Consider the following 16,472-nt stretch of genomic DNA (forward strand, 5'->3'; position numbering starts at 1 on the left):
CACCCAGACGTCAGAGTGGTATCAATCTTCTCATCAAATTGTGAGAGAGAACACTAATAAGCATCTTTCTCAAAATGTTCAACTATTCCTTTAAGATTCCAGGAGCGAAGCTTTGATTTATCGAATTGAAATCTGGGCTAACTGTGAGGTTTAGCAACAGGACGTGTCGTTTTAAAATCTCATAACTGGACAAAGGAATAAGGGGCAACAAAGGTGTTTGCTACAAAATATCACGTCATACGTGAGAAGCACTTGTACGAGGGGAAACCAAATTGCAGCAGTTGATAGTAATTTTTTTTTTTTTTTTTTTTTTAAAGGGGGTGTTAAGAGGGGGGGGGGGGGGGGGGGTTAAGCAGCACTGTGAGCACATTGACAGGAATCATCAAGTGTTAATGATGAGCTGAAGAGGGTTAAAAACCTCCACAAGAGCTCTGAGAACAGCTCCGAGAAGAGACACAAACGGACAAAGACGATGTAAAAGTTTGGTTCAGCTTCATTCAAATATACATCTTAACTTCCACACGCACACGCATACATACAGTCTTCCAAATATGCCAGAAACCAATAACAACAAAAATCCCACAGTTTAAAAAAATAGCCAAAAGTTCTTTGTACACTTACACATAATAACTGGTAACATGCTCCAAAACCCTGACGTACAACATTCACTCCCAAACTTAAGGTTTTAAGCATCAAGCTACAGTGAGTGCTTTTGTAAAAAAATGCATGGTCACAGTAGTTCAAATAAAATGGCTCCTTTTTGAATAAATAAACAGTTGTGACAAAACGACCTTCATTACAAACGATCGGCGCAGGACTTCATCATCTTTAGATTTTGTCGTGATTTAAAAAGAAAAGCCTCCAGAGAGTCGACTACAGCAGCTGTTTGTTTGCTCCCAGCTCTGAAAGAAATAAAAAGGGGGGGGGGGGGAATCTACAAACACTTTGTGGGTGAATGAGCACTCCTGAACCCACCAACACACACACACACGCGCACACACACACACACACACACACACACACAGCTCATTGCCTCACCTGCTGCACCACATTAAAAGTGAGCTAACACAGGAAAAGCACCTTAAAAGATGCCGTTGTTTACAAACTCTTCTTGCACAGTAAAACACACACTGGCCTCTTTTTTTTTTTTTTAAGCTTAAAAATCCAAGAATGAGCTGTCGTAACTTGGAAACACCATCACCCACCACCTAGTTTCGGGTGGCTGCTCAGTGCCCTCTGACTCCACAGGCTCTGAAGAGTTGAAACATTTCTAACGTACTCCAGTGAGCTGATCGTTTGCTTCTGTGGGGAGAGTTTGGCAGTCAGAGGTGAAAAAAGTGGAACTGTTGTTTGTTTTTTTTTTTGTAAATGTTTCAGCAGGACCGGCAGGGGTGGTGCAACCCGAGAGGCAGAGCGGGACAGCGAAACTATGAAGGGAGCATTCAACGTTCTTTTTTTTTTTTTTTTTTTTTTTTTTTAACCCTCTCAAGGAGAAGGAGGAGGTGGAGGTACTAAGAAGAGAGACAGATAAGGACAAAAGAAGGGATAGTTCTCCCAGAATTCATTGTGGCTGGTTGTGGGAGGTCAGTACAGGGGGTTTACAGAGAAAGAGAGACAAAGGGAGGTCACTAAGGAGAGGAGGAGGAGGAGGAGGAGGAGGAGGAGAAGAAGGAAGGAAGGCGAGCAGCAATTTGATTAGAGATTTGTTTTGTCTCTCATGATCTACTTTACAGAAGGTTTTTTTTTTTTTTTGTCTTCCTCCAGATGAGCGGCTTCAGAACTTCTTGGGGCCCCAGGCCGACGCTTGTTTCGGGGCCACGCCCGTCCCAAACGTAGGGAAATCCTCTGCACTGCTCATGTCAGGAGCCTGGAACAGACAGACACAAGGAGTTTGAGACGCTACACAACTGACATGGATGCAACGCAAAGTTTTCATCAGTCTACATTTAAGATGACTTTTTGTCTTCAGCTCCCTCCCTTTCTCCAGAAATTAGAGCTAAAAATCTGCACGTCCCACCTTGTTCCCTGCTGCGTTCCAGGGGGCGTCCCGCACCACAAAGCCCTTCGCCGGACCCCCGCTGCTATCGTCCATGCCTCCTGCTCCTCCTCCCCCTCCATAGCGAGACGGAGGCTTCATGTACGCCGCCAAGGTCTCCGTCTCTGTCACACTGAGCAACTGAAGACAGGAGAGAAGAAAACTGCTCTTAAAAACAGCTTCCTTTAGCTCTGCTCTGCTGCTGCCGAGGAGTTTTTGTGTACTTGTATCTGATGCTTCCTCAGCTGTGAACTCACATATTCCTCCTCTAGGTTGAGCAGGTGGTCGATGGCGTTGTCGACAGTCTCGGGAAGGCCCGTCACGGTCACTTTGTCAGGCTCGTCAGAACCCGGCTGGGGGAACCGGATATCCACCTGAAAACGTAAAGAAGTGGAGAACACGGTTCCAATAGAAGTGGAACACAACAACGAGAAAGAAACAGATGAGATACGATGATTTAAAATAGAATCAGTTTCTCCGAGTAGAAATTTAACTGTGAACCAACATCTAACCTTGAACTCCTCCATCAGCTTGCGGATGGCTTTGCCGCGGGCTCCGATGATGCGAGCGTGAGTCCTCGGGTCCAGGTGAACGTCTTGGCTCACCATCTCCTGCAACTCGGACACCAGCTGCTGGATGGCCTGACGCGCCTCCTCCACGTTACGCTCGTACCCCGAGATCACGATCACATCCTGAGAGGGGAGGCCGAGGATGGAAAAAAAAAAAATGCAGGACCAGGAGGAGACGTGTGATTGATTGAGATGAAAAAGGATAGTTCCATGTAAACAGAGGGAAAGAAAGGAGCCTGAGGTACATCTAGCTTTCCACATCGGCTACACGACACCCACCTGCTGCTCGTCTCCTTTGTCAGGGAACTGGATGCTGACGTCGTGGTCTTTTCTGATTTGAGAGATGACGGCTCCCTTGCGTCCGATGATCTTGGGATGAAACTTGGGATCTACAGACATGGTGACCTTGAAGCTGCGTAGAGCCTGGGAGACCACAGAGCAGCAAGGGTCAGCGAGACCTCAGATACTAAAATATGTTTACAGTACGTCTACATTTCCTACGAACTCTGCCGTTATAATTCGAACATCTGTATGTAAAAGAATAAGCAGGAAACAGTTCTGTAACTTCAGACGTGTTGATTAAAAGGACTGTAGGAGGTTTTCTGGGACCAGAAATGTGATTTTTAAAGTGTGTTCACCCTGTCCTCCTGCTCGGCCTGCAGCTCTTTGACCCTCTCCAGCAGACCCTGTTTGGCTCGCTCCACGTTGGCTGCCAGACCCGTCACCTTGATCACATCCAGCTGCTTCTCAGGCTGCGGCACCCAGATGTTCACCTGCACATACATACCACAAACAGACACAAACACACGCAAACAATCTGTTATATTTTCCTCTTACTTACACTCCGACATTTTATTAATGTTACCATTTAAATGCGAGAATGTCTAAACCAGCTGTTCTTGTTACATCACAGGCCTTTTGACCTGTCTCTCGGCCAGAAGGTGGCACCAGAGCGTCAGCTAACCTCGTACTCCTCCATCATCTTCCTGATTCCACTGCCCTTCTGGCCAATGATGTAGCGATGCAGCTCGTAAGACACTTCGATGTCCTCCGTTATGGGCACCAATGCCTGCAGCAGGAGGCAGAGACGAGATCGTTGTTGGCAGGGGAAAAAGACAGACGGTGTCACATCTGTAACCGAGGAAAAAAAAATCCAGTGCCTACCAGCAAGGCAGCTTTAGCCAGCTCGCACTTTTCTGCCCTGCCAGAGATGGTGATGATGTCACACTTGCGGGGGACAAACTCTGCCTCTGGACTGACCTCGCCGTTCTCGTGTGGTGGAGCCTCCTGCCCTGTAATTTTATCGTGAAAAACGGCAGGAAGGAAAGAGGACAGGAAAAGGATGTAACTATTTACCCTCTCCTTCGCTTCTCTTTATAGTAACTAAACTTCTGAGTCATTTTTGAGGCACCTCTTTTGTTCTTTCACTCTCGTATGTTTCCCATATAAAAACAACTCTGAGTACATTTAGTTGTTGGCAGGTGGAAAATAAACAGTAGATATCAGAGCTTTGTTTTCGTGCCGCCTTTGTGGTGGCAACGTCTGAACAGCTGTTTCAGTCTCACAGCGGCAGGTACATTTCTTTTGTGTTATGTTTCTGACCTGCGGCGCTGTCGTCTCTCTCGGGGAACTTGATTTGAACCTCGTGCTCCCTCGTGATGTGCTGGATGCGGCAGCCCTTGGGCCCCATGATGGCGCGGTGGTAGCGCTGAGGGATGGCCACCTCCACGCTCACCTGGGACTCCTGCTCGAGAGAGGGGAGGAAGAGAGGAGGCAGCTGGGTAACAACGGCGCCCACGGCAAACACAGATTGTGCTTCCATCACTTCGGGATGTGAAAAAAAATCACTGAGCGAAACATGAGGCCACAAGATCAGCCGGTTACCATGGCAACCAAGTGGCTTGACTAAAGCGATGCGCAAGTAGTTTGCAAACAATCAAAAATGATAATATGCAGCAAAAACACACTTTGAATGGCACAAAGTGTTTTTTTTTTCTTGAACGTATCTCACCAGGTCCTCGATGATCTCCTGGATGCGTTTCTTCGCAGCCTCCACACAGTCCTTGGCTCCCTTCAGCGTGACCCGCTGGCTGTTGACTCCAGTGCGAGGGAAGCTCACAGCTACGCCGCCGTACTCCTCCGCCAGCTCCCGCAGAACCTGGCCTCTCCGACACACAAAGTGGCGGTGGTGGCGAACGTCCACGACCATGCTGTCCTCCACCACATCATCCTGGAGGAGGAGAGAACAAAGAAAGGAAGAAAGAAAGAAAGAGGATGTTTAAGAATATGACACTGAAGATTCGAGGCTTGAAGCTACTTTTTTTCCATGCTGTCCTTCAGGTGGCCTCTTCCTCTTTTTCTTGCAATTTCCATCTGTTCGATCAGTTTTTAAAGGACATATTCAGATTTAAAAAGTAATTCAAAGATCAGAACGAAGCACGTGCAGTGAATAATTACCAGGTTTTTGACCAGACTTTCCAGCTCCTTCTGAGCCTGACGAACCGCTTCCTCTTTCCCCACGATGGTGATCAGCTCCTGCTCTGTGTCATCCGGCGACGGGAAGATGATTCGAGCCCCCGTCTTGTCCCGCACACGGCGGATATTTGCCCCACCACGGCCAATCAAGAATTTATGGTATTCTGGTTTTGCCTGGAGCTCAGCTGTGAAGTTGTTGACTTGCTGAAAACGGCAGGAAGGAAAGAGGACAGGAAAAGGATGTAACTATTTACCCTCTCCTTCACTTCTCTTTATAGTAACTAAACTTCTGAGTCATTTTTGAGGCACCTCTTTTGTTCTTTCACTCTTTGTAGCCACTAGTCCTCAAACTTTTCTCTGCCCACTCCCACCAACCTTTTCCTCCGCCAGCTGCAGCAGCTGTTTCTTGGCCTTCTCCACCTCTCCAGCAGGCCCTCTGATGGTGACCTTGTCTGAGCCGGAGCCCTCAGAAGGGAAATGGATGTGGACGCCGCCGCAGTCTTCCATGATGGAGCGCACGAGGCAGCCTTTGGAGCCAATCAGAGAGTTGTGCAGTTTGGCTGGGATGGCGACCTCTGCCTCCTTGATGTTGGCCTTGGATGGATAGAGATCGTGAGTTTAGTAAAAAATACATTTTGCGGTTAAAGATTGAAAATGAAGAATATTCTAGTGATCATTTGTTAGCAGCATTTTGTGAACACTTCCTTAAAATCTAAATGAGATGAGATGAGAAGAGAGAGAGGTGAAACAAAGGTCCTCATTAAAATTCAAATGAGAATATTGCAGGAAGTGGTTGGCACGTCCTTGAATTCATATTTTAATCTCATGTCAACTGGATAACTTGTGGAACGTGAAGGAAGGTAAACAGAAAAGCGTTTGTTTTCCCAGAGACCCTGAAAGCAGCAGAAATGACATTAGCAGCCGCTGAGGTCTCGGCTCTCTCACCAGTTCTCTCTGGATGGCGAGGATTCGGTCTCTGGCTGCCTCACAGTTGCTCTTCTTGCCTGTGATGACGATCATCTCTGAGTTACTGTTCTCTGTCGGGAGGTCGATCTTAGTGTTGGTCTCTTCACGGATCTGGTGGCATAAACAGCCTTTGTTATTTTCTGTCTTTAACATGATGATGCAACATTTGTTCTGATGAAAGCGTCTTTAATCTGAACCACACTATCAACACTGAGCATAACTACCACCGTGACTATGAAGATTGCCTTCAACAGAATCAGAAGCTCAGACATGAAAAATCGTGTGATGAAATTATTGCCCGTGCGATATCACAAAATATGATACAGGTAAATGTTTGATCAACACACAGCTTTTGATAATCTAATCATTCTAAGTGGCTCAAAGACTTCAAAGTCTCACCTTTTTGATGTTGGCGCCGCCCTTACCAATTATGTTTTTGTGAAACTGCTTGAAGATGGGAACAGAGAGTGAGAAGCTGTTCTCAATCTGAAAAAGAAAGAAAGCTGCTGTGAAGTCAAGAGCAGAGACACTGAGACAGACAAAGAGACAACATCAGGCAGTGGTGGCTCGTACCAGGTCGGCGATGATCTTCTGGAGGAACTTGGCACATTTCTCCACCTCGTTCTTCGGCCCTCTTAGCTGGACGATGTCACTCTTCTGTGATGGGTCGGGGAAGTTGATAATGACCTGGAAGTCGATGAGGTAATACTCATCAAATTAAATTGCAACTCGGTCAAACAAATTGCTTTATTATTTATGACGTCCAGGTGAGATGAAGTGCAGGAAGGGTCACCTCGGGGAACTTGTCTCGAACTTCTTTGATCTTTTCTCCCTTCTGGCCGATGATTGTCCGATGGAACTTCTGCTCCACGATCAGGTCTTTGGTGCGCTCGTTTTCCTGGGACCGAGAAAGAAGTGCGAACATAAGTGATGACTCTTTTTTGGTTCATGTCGACCAGTATGATTTAATGAATGACTAAACCTAAACTTCGATCCAATTCTCACCATTCTCTGGACCATCTCAATGAGCTCTCTGCGTGCCAGCTGGACTCCTTTAGGGTCTCCTTCGATCCGGACCAGACCACTTCGGTCCGAGTCCTGAGGGATTCGTACTGACACTTTGTACTGCTCCTTGATCCGATTGACTGCAGGGAGGAGGAGGGAGAAGTGAGCAGGAAGACAAGGTGGTGAAGAAATGAAGAGCAGGGTAAATTCTCAAAGATGTGCCAGAGGTCGACACCCACATCTTTAGAGGATCAAACACCAACCTCCTGTAGCTTTGATACGTGGCTGTAAAAAGATTGTCCTGCACTCTAATTGATTTTGTAGGGTTAAAAACAAATTCAATACTGGACACTTTTCCTGGTGGAAAAAAAATGGGTGATGTTCATAAAACTTGCCACACCACTCCTGTATCACACTGTGAAAACTTTTCACTACTAGAGTAGTGGAGTAGGAACAGGTGGTGGTGATTGTTGCTTGACTCGACTGTCCAGCATTGTTGCGTTTACAAGGCGAGAGGTTATAATACGCCCTCTCAGCGCTTCAAGGCAGATTGGGGGAGTTGTCTGTTAATGCTAACATTAGCTATGTAGCAATAGCAGAACGTACAAGTAGCTCCTTTAACTGACATGAATTATCAGATACCTTTAAACCCCTCAGATTATTAGCAATTATATAGCAAATAAATTGATCTGTGTGAATGTGTGTTTACATTGAATGTGGTGGATGTTTTCACCAAAGCACCTTATCCTAACTGAAAGCTCACCTATTTAAAAATGGCTGCCCCCACTAACATTCAAACACTGAGCCCCAGCGGAGGAGAGATCATCAGATCAGAGGTTTACTCACTGTTGGCTCCGTTCTTTCCGATGAGGTGCCTGTGGAAGCGCTGGTCTATGATGACTTCAGTGTAGTCCATCCTCACCAGCTGAACAGAGAGTGAGATTTAAGATTTGTCATTAAAGTTGCACATCGTTCTCAGTGGTACACAGCTGCATCCTGTTGAATCTGTCGCTTCCTTCGTGTTTCTCAGGTGTTCTATGCTTTGAGCGAAAAAAACTCTCTCATAAGTCATAGTGGGTGTGTTACATCTAAGCCACCATTAAAGCAATTAGCAATTAATAATTCTGAATTTTCCCTTTTTTTCAGTGCAGGGGAACTTGGCTCCGTGTGTGAGTGAGTGTGTGTGTGTGTGTGTGCGTGTGCTGACCAGGTCCTTGATGATCTCCTGTATCTGAGCCTGAGCCTGCTCCACCTCCTCTGTAGGCCCCTCCAGGCTGATGCGCTCCTCACCGTCCGTAAACTCGATGTGAACCTACACACACACAAATAAAGACAACATGATCAAAGAGCCACTTCTCCTGCTCCCCCATGTGCTGATCCTCCTCAGTGTCACAGTTAATTAAGCACAAGTTTCCATCATGAAGTACCCTCTGCCATGCTGCCACTTTTCCCTCCCTCTTCACCTCCTACATCAGATCTTCACACGCGCTGTTCATCATTTTCTGTTTTACTTGGTCCCATTTGACCAGATAAAGGATCCCACACCCTGCCTGCCTGTTTCATCTCTCTCCTCACCCCCTCCTCTCTCGCTCTGCTCTTACCCGGGGTAGCTGCTGCGTGATCCGCCCAATGTTCTGTCCCTTCTTGCCGATGATGAAGCGATGCAGCCAGGCTGGAGCGGTCACCTCCACCACCATCACGCTCTTAGCCTGCGCAGAGACCAAAACCAAAACAAGTTACATTCACAAACCCACTATTATGAATGTATTATCTACAGGTTACAGAGAGATTTGCTGTCTCTGCTTTTTTGATTTCTCCACCCCATGTCACACACCTCCCCTCTCTCCTCCTCACCTTGGCGTAGACCTGTGTGAGTGCTGGTCCCAGCTTGTCAGGCTCCCCCCTGAGGATGATGGTCTCTGAGCCGGAGTCCAGAGGGGGCATCTCCACGGACACGCCCGTGGCCTCCAGGATCTCCTGCAGGGTGTTGCCCTTTGGACCTATGATGTACTTATGCTGAGACTTCTTCACCTCAACAGAGATGGTGGTGGTCTTCCTCTTCTGCAGAGCGGGCAGGGGACAAGATTTTAAGTCATGAGCAGCATGAAAAAAAAAAAATACATGGTAAGAGGAAGTGGCAAAAATGAGGGATGGATGAGAATACAACAGGAGAAAGAAAGAGAAATGAAAGACAGGAAACAGGAAGGACAGAGCAGAGAGAGGCTGGGTGAACAGAGGGAGAAGGTGGATTTAGAAGCAGGGGAAATAAAGATGAGCAGAGAGGGAGAGAAGAGCGACAGAGTGATTGAAAGCAGAGAAAGTGTATTTGTTTTGCCTCTCATACATATGCACTGAATCAAATTAGCATTCCCATCCTGTTGTTCTCTGGCGAAATCCAATTTTCTCTCCACATTATCTCCGGCTTGCCTATCACCAGCGCTCATCTGGTGCGCGCACACACACACGCACACACACAAACACACACTTCCTCTCCATGTTTCATCTGTCCATCTTTTGTAGTTTCTTGTAACAGTGATAACAGGTTTTCTAACTGCACCAAAACAGGTTTTGCTGTAGATGAGTTTTTGAGCCCTCAGCTGCAGCGTGAACAAGTGGTTGAAGTGGTGAACCACAAAGTGAACATCTGCAGTCACATGTGTGTCCTGCCATTCAGCCCGAAACTGAGCCGCAACCTGCTCGCTCACAGCAAGTCTCCCCCGGTAACAGCAACACCTGAATGCAAGTGTAGCACAGACTAAAAGTTGGCATGAATTACTGAGCGAATCAGAAAACGTCTGATTGGATCAAGAACACGAGGCCGTAGGAATGTAAACAAACCACTGAGACTTGTCTCATGTTTGACTGACTTTCGTTAACTGTACTTGAATTTTTGTGTTTGGGTTTGCTTTTGTTTTTCCTTCTATGCTTCCAATGATGTTTTTTTCTGCGTTCTTAATTTAGAGCACTTTGAAATTTTCATGAAAAAGACAAAAAAAGTGATTAAAAAATAATCACCATCAGTGACTGAAGGAAAATATTTTGAGCACTTATTGAAACAAATATGGAGACAAAAAAAAAACAAAAGCAAAAAAGCAGCTGCAGAAAAATAATCTAACATAAAAACATAAATTAGAGCTACAGTTTTAAAGATTATTTTGGTATTTTTGGCAGTAGAGACACAAAGACAGCAAATAAAAGGGGAGGGTTAAGCTACAGAACTGTGAATGCTGCAGGTAAACCCTGAACCGTATGGACATGAAAGCTCTGTTATCTAAACTGAAGCTAATCAATTAAACAATACAAATCAATTCTAAACTCAATCAGGCGCCAGGTTAATTTAGTTAGAATTGGCGTGACATGATCTCTGTGATCCTTCCCCAGTAAACACACCTTGTCGTCGTAGATGGCTCGAATGCGGTTGACCGCCAGGGCGACAGCCTCCTTCTCCCCGGTGATGACGATCTCGTCCTTGGGCAGGCTGGGCGGAGGGATGCTGATGCGGGCGCCCGTCTCCTGGCTCAGCTCCTGCACCAGCCGGTTGTGGGCGCCAGCGATGAAGGGGTGGAAGGCCTTCTCCAGGGACAGACGCTCCACTGCACGCTTGTCCTGAGGAGGAGGAGGAGGAGGAAGAGGAGGAGGAGGGAGGGAGGAGGGGAATCAGCAAAGAGTTGAACAAACAGGAGAATTTGTAAATATCGGTTTTCAAAGAAGTGGCTTCCACTATTGGAGAGCGATAGAGTATTAAATTTAATATTCAATCAGGTTAATTAGTATCTATGAAAAGACAGTTTCAGTCTTAATGGCTCCTGATGACCTGATGAGTCAGACCCAATCAATCAAAAATACCTAATAAAGGGAGTATTTATATTCATTTATTTTTTATTCCAATGCAACTCCAGAAAAACTTCAACTATTTCGGTTTGTATTCCTACATTTTTTAAATGTACAGGGCTCACCTGTTCAGCAGAGATGAGAAGGATCTCATGGCGAGCCTTCTCGATGCCCTCCTTGGTGCCAGTGATGCGGATGTTGGCACTGGGGTCGTCAGGACGTGGAATAGCGATCTTTGTGGCCGTCTTCAGCTCCAGCTCCTGCAGCTTCTCGCCGTTCTTGCCGATGACGAAACGATGGTGCTCCTTGGGGATGGCGACCGTAGCTGAGGCCTGGGGAAGCGTCAGGGAGAACATGAGCGAGGGTGTTACGCAGTGGAAACAGGCAGTGAAACAGTGGATGAGGGCCTGAACTGACTTTATTAGCATTATATAAATCTCTCTGATGAGTTAAGGTGCAGACGTATCCATAAAAACCACAACTGCTGATGCAGCAGTTTCAGATTTCACATTCAGTTTCTTAAGCAATGAAACAGTTTTCACATGAAGTGCTCACTCGGTAGGTAAACAAAAACAGAGGAGTTCGACTTTGCGAAGAGGACGGAGTGTTTTCCTGCGCTATTGTATCGATAACTGCAGCTCAGCTAAACAGCTGGACCTCCGTGCACCTATTGAAGTGGAAATCAGCATGTTTGCTGCTGAAGCCTGGAAAGCCCACCTCTGGGAGCTGACGGTCATTTTCCAGCTCAATTTTTTGTCCTAAACTGGCCTCCCTGCACAGTAAGTAGTTTTCCATCTGCAGCTAATACTAACTATCCTTGTGTAACTTTGTTTTTAGTTATCTCCTCTACATTAACTTCTGTGATACCATTTTGTTCAGGTGGACAAAAACAGACGATGAGGGCCAAGATAAAAGAATTTAACATCTCTCTCTATATATATAATACACATTGTTGCAGACATAATTGTCAGAAAATATACTGAGATGCAAAATTCTGAAATAGGCTTTTCCAAGTTGTTACAGTACTTTATGCTTTAATATCACAACTTTAAGTCAAAGTAGCCAGGCACTGAGTAAAGCCTATACTTGCTGATTTATTCCTAGTTTCAAATTGCTTTCTGATAGTCATGTGCTGTGCTTATGTCAGCAGAAAGACAGCTTTATCAGTAGATCTACACCTCAGCATCTCACAATTTAGGCATTTCACATAATGTAAGCACAAACAAATACGGTGCATTTACCTGTGTCTGCAGGCGAGCCACAATTTCCTTGCGAGCCTTCATGACAGAGTCCAGTTTGCCCGTGACCATGATGGACAGGCCCTGGTCTTTAGCCAGGGACAGCTCGATGTGGGCCCCCGTCCGCTGCATGATGTCCAGGCACACTTTGGCCTCCTCGCCCTCCCCAAACTGGCTGTTGTCCTTGTAGCGACGCTCCTCCAGGGGCACATGGAACACCTGGAGTGACGGGGCAGGTTGGAGGGGAAGATCAGATATCAGACTACAAGTCTCCTTTGCTTATTTGTTGCTATGGTGAGGAAATACTTTCTTTTTGCATAAATTGTAAACAATTTGCAAATGAGAAACTGGACACAGGCAATGAAGACTTTCCTTCTTTCTCCTGTGTGTGTGTGTGTGTGTGTGTATTCACTTGTAACATTTGCACATGTATGCTTTTAAACAGAGGTGCGTCTGTTTGTGTCAGTGGCTGTTTGACCTGGGTGATGACAGAGGCTTTGATGGGCCTGATCTTGCTGCCCCACGCTGAAGCCGGCTCCCCGGCCTTCTCTCCTGGTGCTCCCTTCTCCGGCAGCGGAGGGAAGGCCTCCAGGTAGGTGGGGATGTAGGCCTCATCCTCTGGGACGCAGCCTGGCCCCGAGAAACAAAGGTAAAGAAAGTAAGGATGGCAAAAGAGGGATGAATACAAGATGATTCGAATGAAAAGAGAGACACCAATAACTACAAAGAGATGAGGCATTTGAAAACTGCACTGCACATACACAAAGGCCAGTAGGAGAAAATCTAAATGTTTCTCTTGGGCTGGAACAAAAGTAGAAACAGATAACAGATGACAGGTTACCTGTAATCTCCTGGTCCTTGAGGCCACTGCGATGCTCTGCAAAGCTTTCCGGGGTCAACACTGCCACTGAGCTCATGGTTCAAGACTTATTCCGCTATTCCACTGAGGTGGGGAAGGATGAAGTGCAAAAGCATGAATAAATCACACCCTTTAATCTCTGAGGAGGAGGTTAGTTGCTGTATGTGCATGAAATATCATATTCATTAAATAGTGAGTGGGTGATCCAAGAGCAAAAAGCCATCAAAAATACAGACAGAGGCCTATTTACAACTGTGTCTCTGATGTTCTTCTTCCCTCCCTTGAATGCACTGTTTTATATTCTCAAGGACTGCTTTCCACAAGCCCCAGAAGATTGAGGTTGCCTCTGTGGCATTGCTACAGTGCACCGATGCAGCACCCTACACCTGAGGTGTGCTCCAATTAACACTTTACAAGCCTCAGACAAACACACGCTGACACGAAGCCTCAGGGACAGGGTTATCACAAGTCATGCTCTAAGAGCCGTCCTAGACCAAAAAACAACCGCTGCTGACATTCCTTGTGATGCAGAATCACAGGATCTTCGCTTACATTGGTACAGCCGGGTCAAGCAACTCTTCCCAGAGCATTTTTTAAAAAAAAGAAACCCCAAATCTGCAGATCTTTGCACTGCTCCACCGGCTGAGACCAATTTCAGGAACACAAAGACGTTCTTGTGAGTTAGTGAGAATATAGCTTTTTTTTATGGCTACTACCTGCAAGCAAAGCAATAAAAAAAAAAAGCAATTGAAAGCTTAAAAGCACACATTTACAAGATCCCCATAAGCATTGGGCTTCAATTAACAGTTGATGGTGGAAAACAAGTTTAATCTCTCACATCTCTGACTTCTTTTTCTGGTTTCTAAAACTTTAAAAATAAAAGTCATGTTCCGAAATAAAGGTCCAGCTGTTCCAGAATGAAAGGAAACGCTCACTTTTATTCAATATTTTTTGCTTTACAGCCAAGATGTTTTGCTCATTCATAAACAGGCATGCAAATTTATCTGTGGATCTGCTGCATGATGCTTCTGACTGAGCACAACAGTGACTTTGTGTTGTTTTATTATCTCAAATCTGTGAAAGGTTCCAGTAGGGCTTTTCTCCTGAAATGTTACCATTTGCTCCCAGTGTGTATTCAGATCATAAGCGGCACATGAAATTTGTTCCTGCTTGTAAAGACGCTGTCTGACCCCTTCCAAAAGCCAAGAGAAATAACTGCAGTATGAAAAGAATAAGACACAAACCTCTTGGGAAATATACAACAACACCGACTATAAACTCTGAGCTCAAGCAGACGAAGCTCAGTCTAACACATTGCACAAAGTGAGTCTGGGCTTACCTGCAAAAGGTCAATTGCCAGAGAGTCCGTCCAGTTAGCGGCTACCGTAGGCGCTTCAGTGTGAGTGTGTGTTTCAGCTCCTGGATGCACAGCAGGGGAAAGAAGTGAGCGAAAGTGAACACTGTAAATCAAAAAGCTCTACAGCACACAGGTTAGGCTAATACTGTAAACACCCACACTGCACTGCATCTTATACTGTCTGGATCTGATTCGCTCCCCTCCTTTTCCCTCCCCTCCCTTCTCCACATCTCTCTGCCGATGGTCCCTCCTTTATAGTTTTTCACTAATTCAGTTCAGTGACATGGGCGAGCAAATGTGACCACATGATGTGACTTTTTTTTACAAGCGCTTGGTGAATAAAAATCACGAAGCCTCTTTTTCTCTCAATATTTCACACATCACAAACTCATGCTGCGCAGCCAAAGATTGAAATTCGGTTTACATTATAGTGTCGCTCCCTAAATTTCCAAAGGCAGCAAATATTCCAGGCTGGAATTTGGGGAAAACATGTACAAAAATAATCTGCAAGACCTGGAGAATATTATCATTTGATGCAACAGTGCAGCCATAAAAACATGTAGTCTCGGGTCAGAATATTTCCCTCACTACTTTAAGTGAGGAGGTGGAACAAGCTGATATACGATACTGTCAGACAGCGTGAAAAGGGTTATTTAAATAGTCTTAAAGCTACTTAAATGGAAACAAAAGAGTAAAAGGGTATGTGAAGAGCAGTGGTGGAATATAGACAGCACATTCACACAAGTACTTTTCATGCATTTCCACTTATAGCTACTTTAGACTTCTACATCACCACATTTCAGGGGCAAATATAAGTACTCTTCATCCATCTATATCCCCATCTACATTTATTTTACAGCTACTTACTATGCAGAAGAAGACTGTGTATGCAAAACCTCTAATGACCTTATAAAACATGATGTACTCTTACAGATGACACTACAACAAAAAGACTAAAAGTAGCTCCACCTGAACCTAATACAACTGTACAAGGCTGCTCCACATTAATACCTTAGTAATAGTTAATGCAACTACATGGTAACATAACTTTATATAAGCATGTCTCTATCTCTAATGATGGGTGATGGATGTTTAGGTGGTGGTTTTGTTACTTTTACTTAAGTAATGGGTCTCAACTCTTCTTCCACCTTTGACTAACTTACAGTCGTACGTGTCCTACTGTGCATCTCCATCCTCTGCCTAAATGTTAGTTCGCTAATAACGACACTGAAACCAAATAAAGCGAGAAACTTGAAAGGAAGGACAGAAACAAAGAGCGCTCGGCTCACCGCATCACAGTCTGACGCTAACTGTGGCTATCGATACCACTTATCAGTGCCTTGCAGATGAATAAGAAACACAGACGGCGACATTAATGCAGCCGTGCACGGTGCTGGCTAAGGACCCCGCTAAGAGCACCTCTCTCTGACCGACTAACGGCTTTTCTTGCTAGCTTGAGGATGCGCTGCATGGCCGGTTAGCTCGAAGGCTAAGTTACCATCTGCTAACGCTGGCGAACATAAGCCAAGGGTTTCAGATATTGGTTAGACGTGTTCGCTAAGCTAACACACATCACTTGGCTCCGACCTCAGGCCGGGGATGATTAGGCGCAAGGACTTTATGATAATCGGCTAAAAAAAAAAAAGAAACAAGCCGGGCGGGCAGATAACCAGCTCCAGCTCGCTAGCTCCAGGGGCGCTAACCTTGCTAACCCTGGCCGCTTCTCGTTGCAGTCGAGCCGGCGTTCTCGCCACCGTGCCCGGGCTCTGGCTTCCTCCGCTGTGATCACATTTAGATAAAAGCGAACAATAAAATAAACAGAGGAGTCCTACCTTTCAGAGAGAAAATATAGCAGAGGGTGTGTGTTTGACAGGTGATGGTGTAAACACAGATGTGATTGGTCTAGGAGCATTTCCTCTGCCGGCGGAGTGATACGAGCATGCACTGCGACTCACCGAGTATAAAGCAAAATGCCGCAGTATCTTTGCGCAACAGGAACATCCAAGTCAAATAGATCTACATAGTGTTCATGTCAGTGTGCTCGCTCTGTCCTTACATTCAGCTGGGAGGGACAGAGGTGGTGTCCCGACTGGTCATCGATAAACGACAGAACGTCTGAAGTTATTAGGCCATGTAA

The 16,472-nt window shown here is 45.7% G+C and overlaps 1 protein-coding gene across 2 annotated transcripts; it reads right to left on the reverse strand.

The window, feature by feature from the left end:
• Window positions 1-475: 475 nt before the first annotated feature.
• On the reverse strand, window positions 476-16,299 carry hdlbpb (high density lipoprotein binding protein b). 2 transcript variants are annotated; one of them, XM_071460036.1, is made up of 28 exons: window positions 16,168-16,299; window positions 14,318-14,397; window positions 12,961-13,062; window positions 12,598-12,749; window positions 12,123-12,338; window positions 11,007-11,213; window positions 10,441-10,656; window positions 8,905-9,111; window positions 8,652-8,759; window positions 8,258-8,362; window positions 7,897-7,975; window positions 7,051-7,190; window positions 6,839-6,943; window positions 6,619-6,732; window positions 6,445-6,531; window positions 6,025-6,156; window positions 5,455-5,673; window positions 5,062-5,283; window positions 4,616-4,834; window positions 4,207-4,348; window positions 3,769-3,896; window positions 3,569-3,673; window positions 3,243-3,377; window positions 2,884-3,027; window positions 2,548-2,727; window positions 2,293-2,409; window positions 2,018-2,176; window positions 476-1,867 (listed from the first exon to the last, which is right to left on the reverse strand). In XM_071460036.1, the coding sequence occupies exons 3-28, from the start codon at window positions 13,034-13,036 to the stop codon at window positions 1,775-1,777; spliced, it is 3,807 nt and encodes a 1,268-aa protein (XP_071316137.1). In that variant the 5' UTR covers window positions 13,037-13,062; window positions 14,318-14,397; window positions 16,168-16,299; the 3' UTR covers window positions 476-1,774. The 2 variants fall into 2 exon arrangements, with proteins under 2 accessions (XP_071316137.1, XP_071316138.1); XM_071460037.1 differs by having other exon boundaries at window positions 16,039-16,172.
• Window positions 16,300-16,472: the final 173 nt, after the last annotated feature.

The sequence above is a fragment of the Trachinotus anak genome, unplaced genomic scaffold, assembly GCF_046630095.1.
Source record: "Trachinotus anak isolate AG129_WGS33_773 ecotype Australia unplaced genomic scaffold, CSIRO_AGI_Tana_v1 ptg000023l, whole genome shotgun sequence".
Classification (NCBI taxonomy): Eukaryota; Metazoa; Chordata; class Actinopteri; order Carangiformes; family Carangidae; genus Trachinotus; species Trachinotus anak.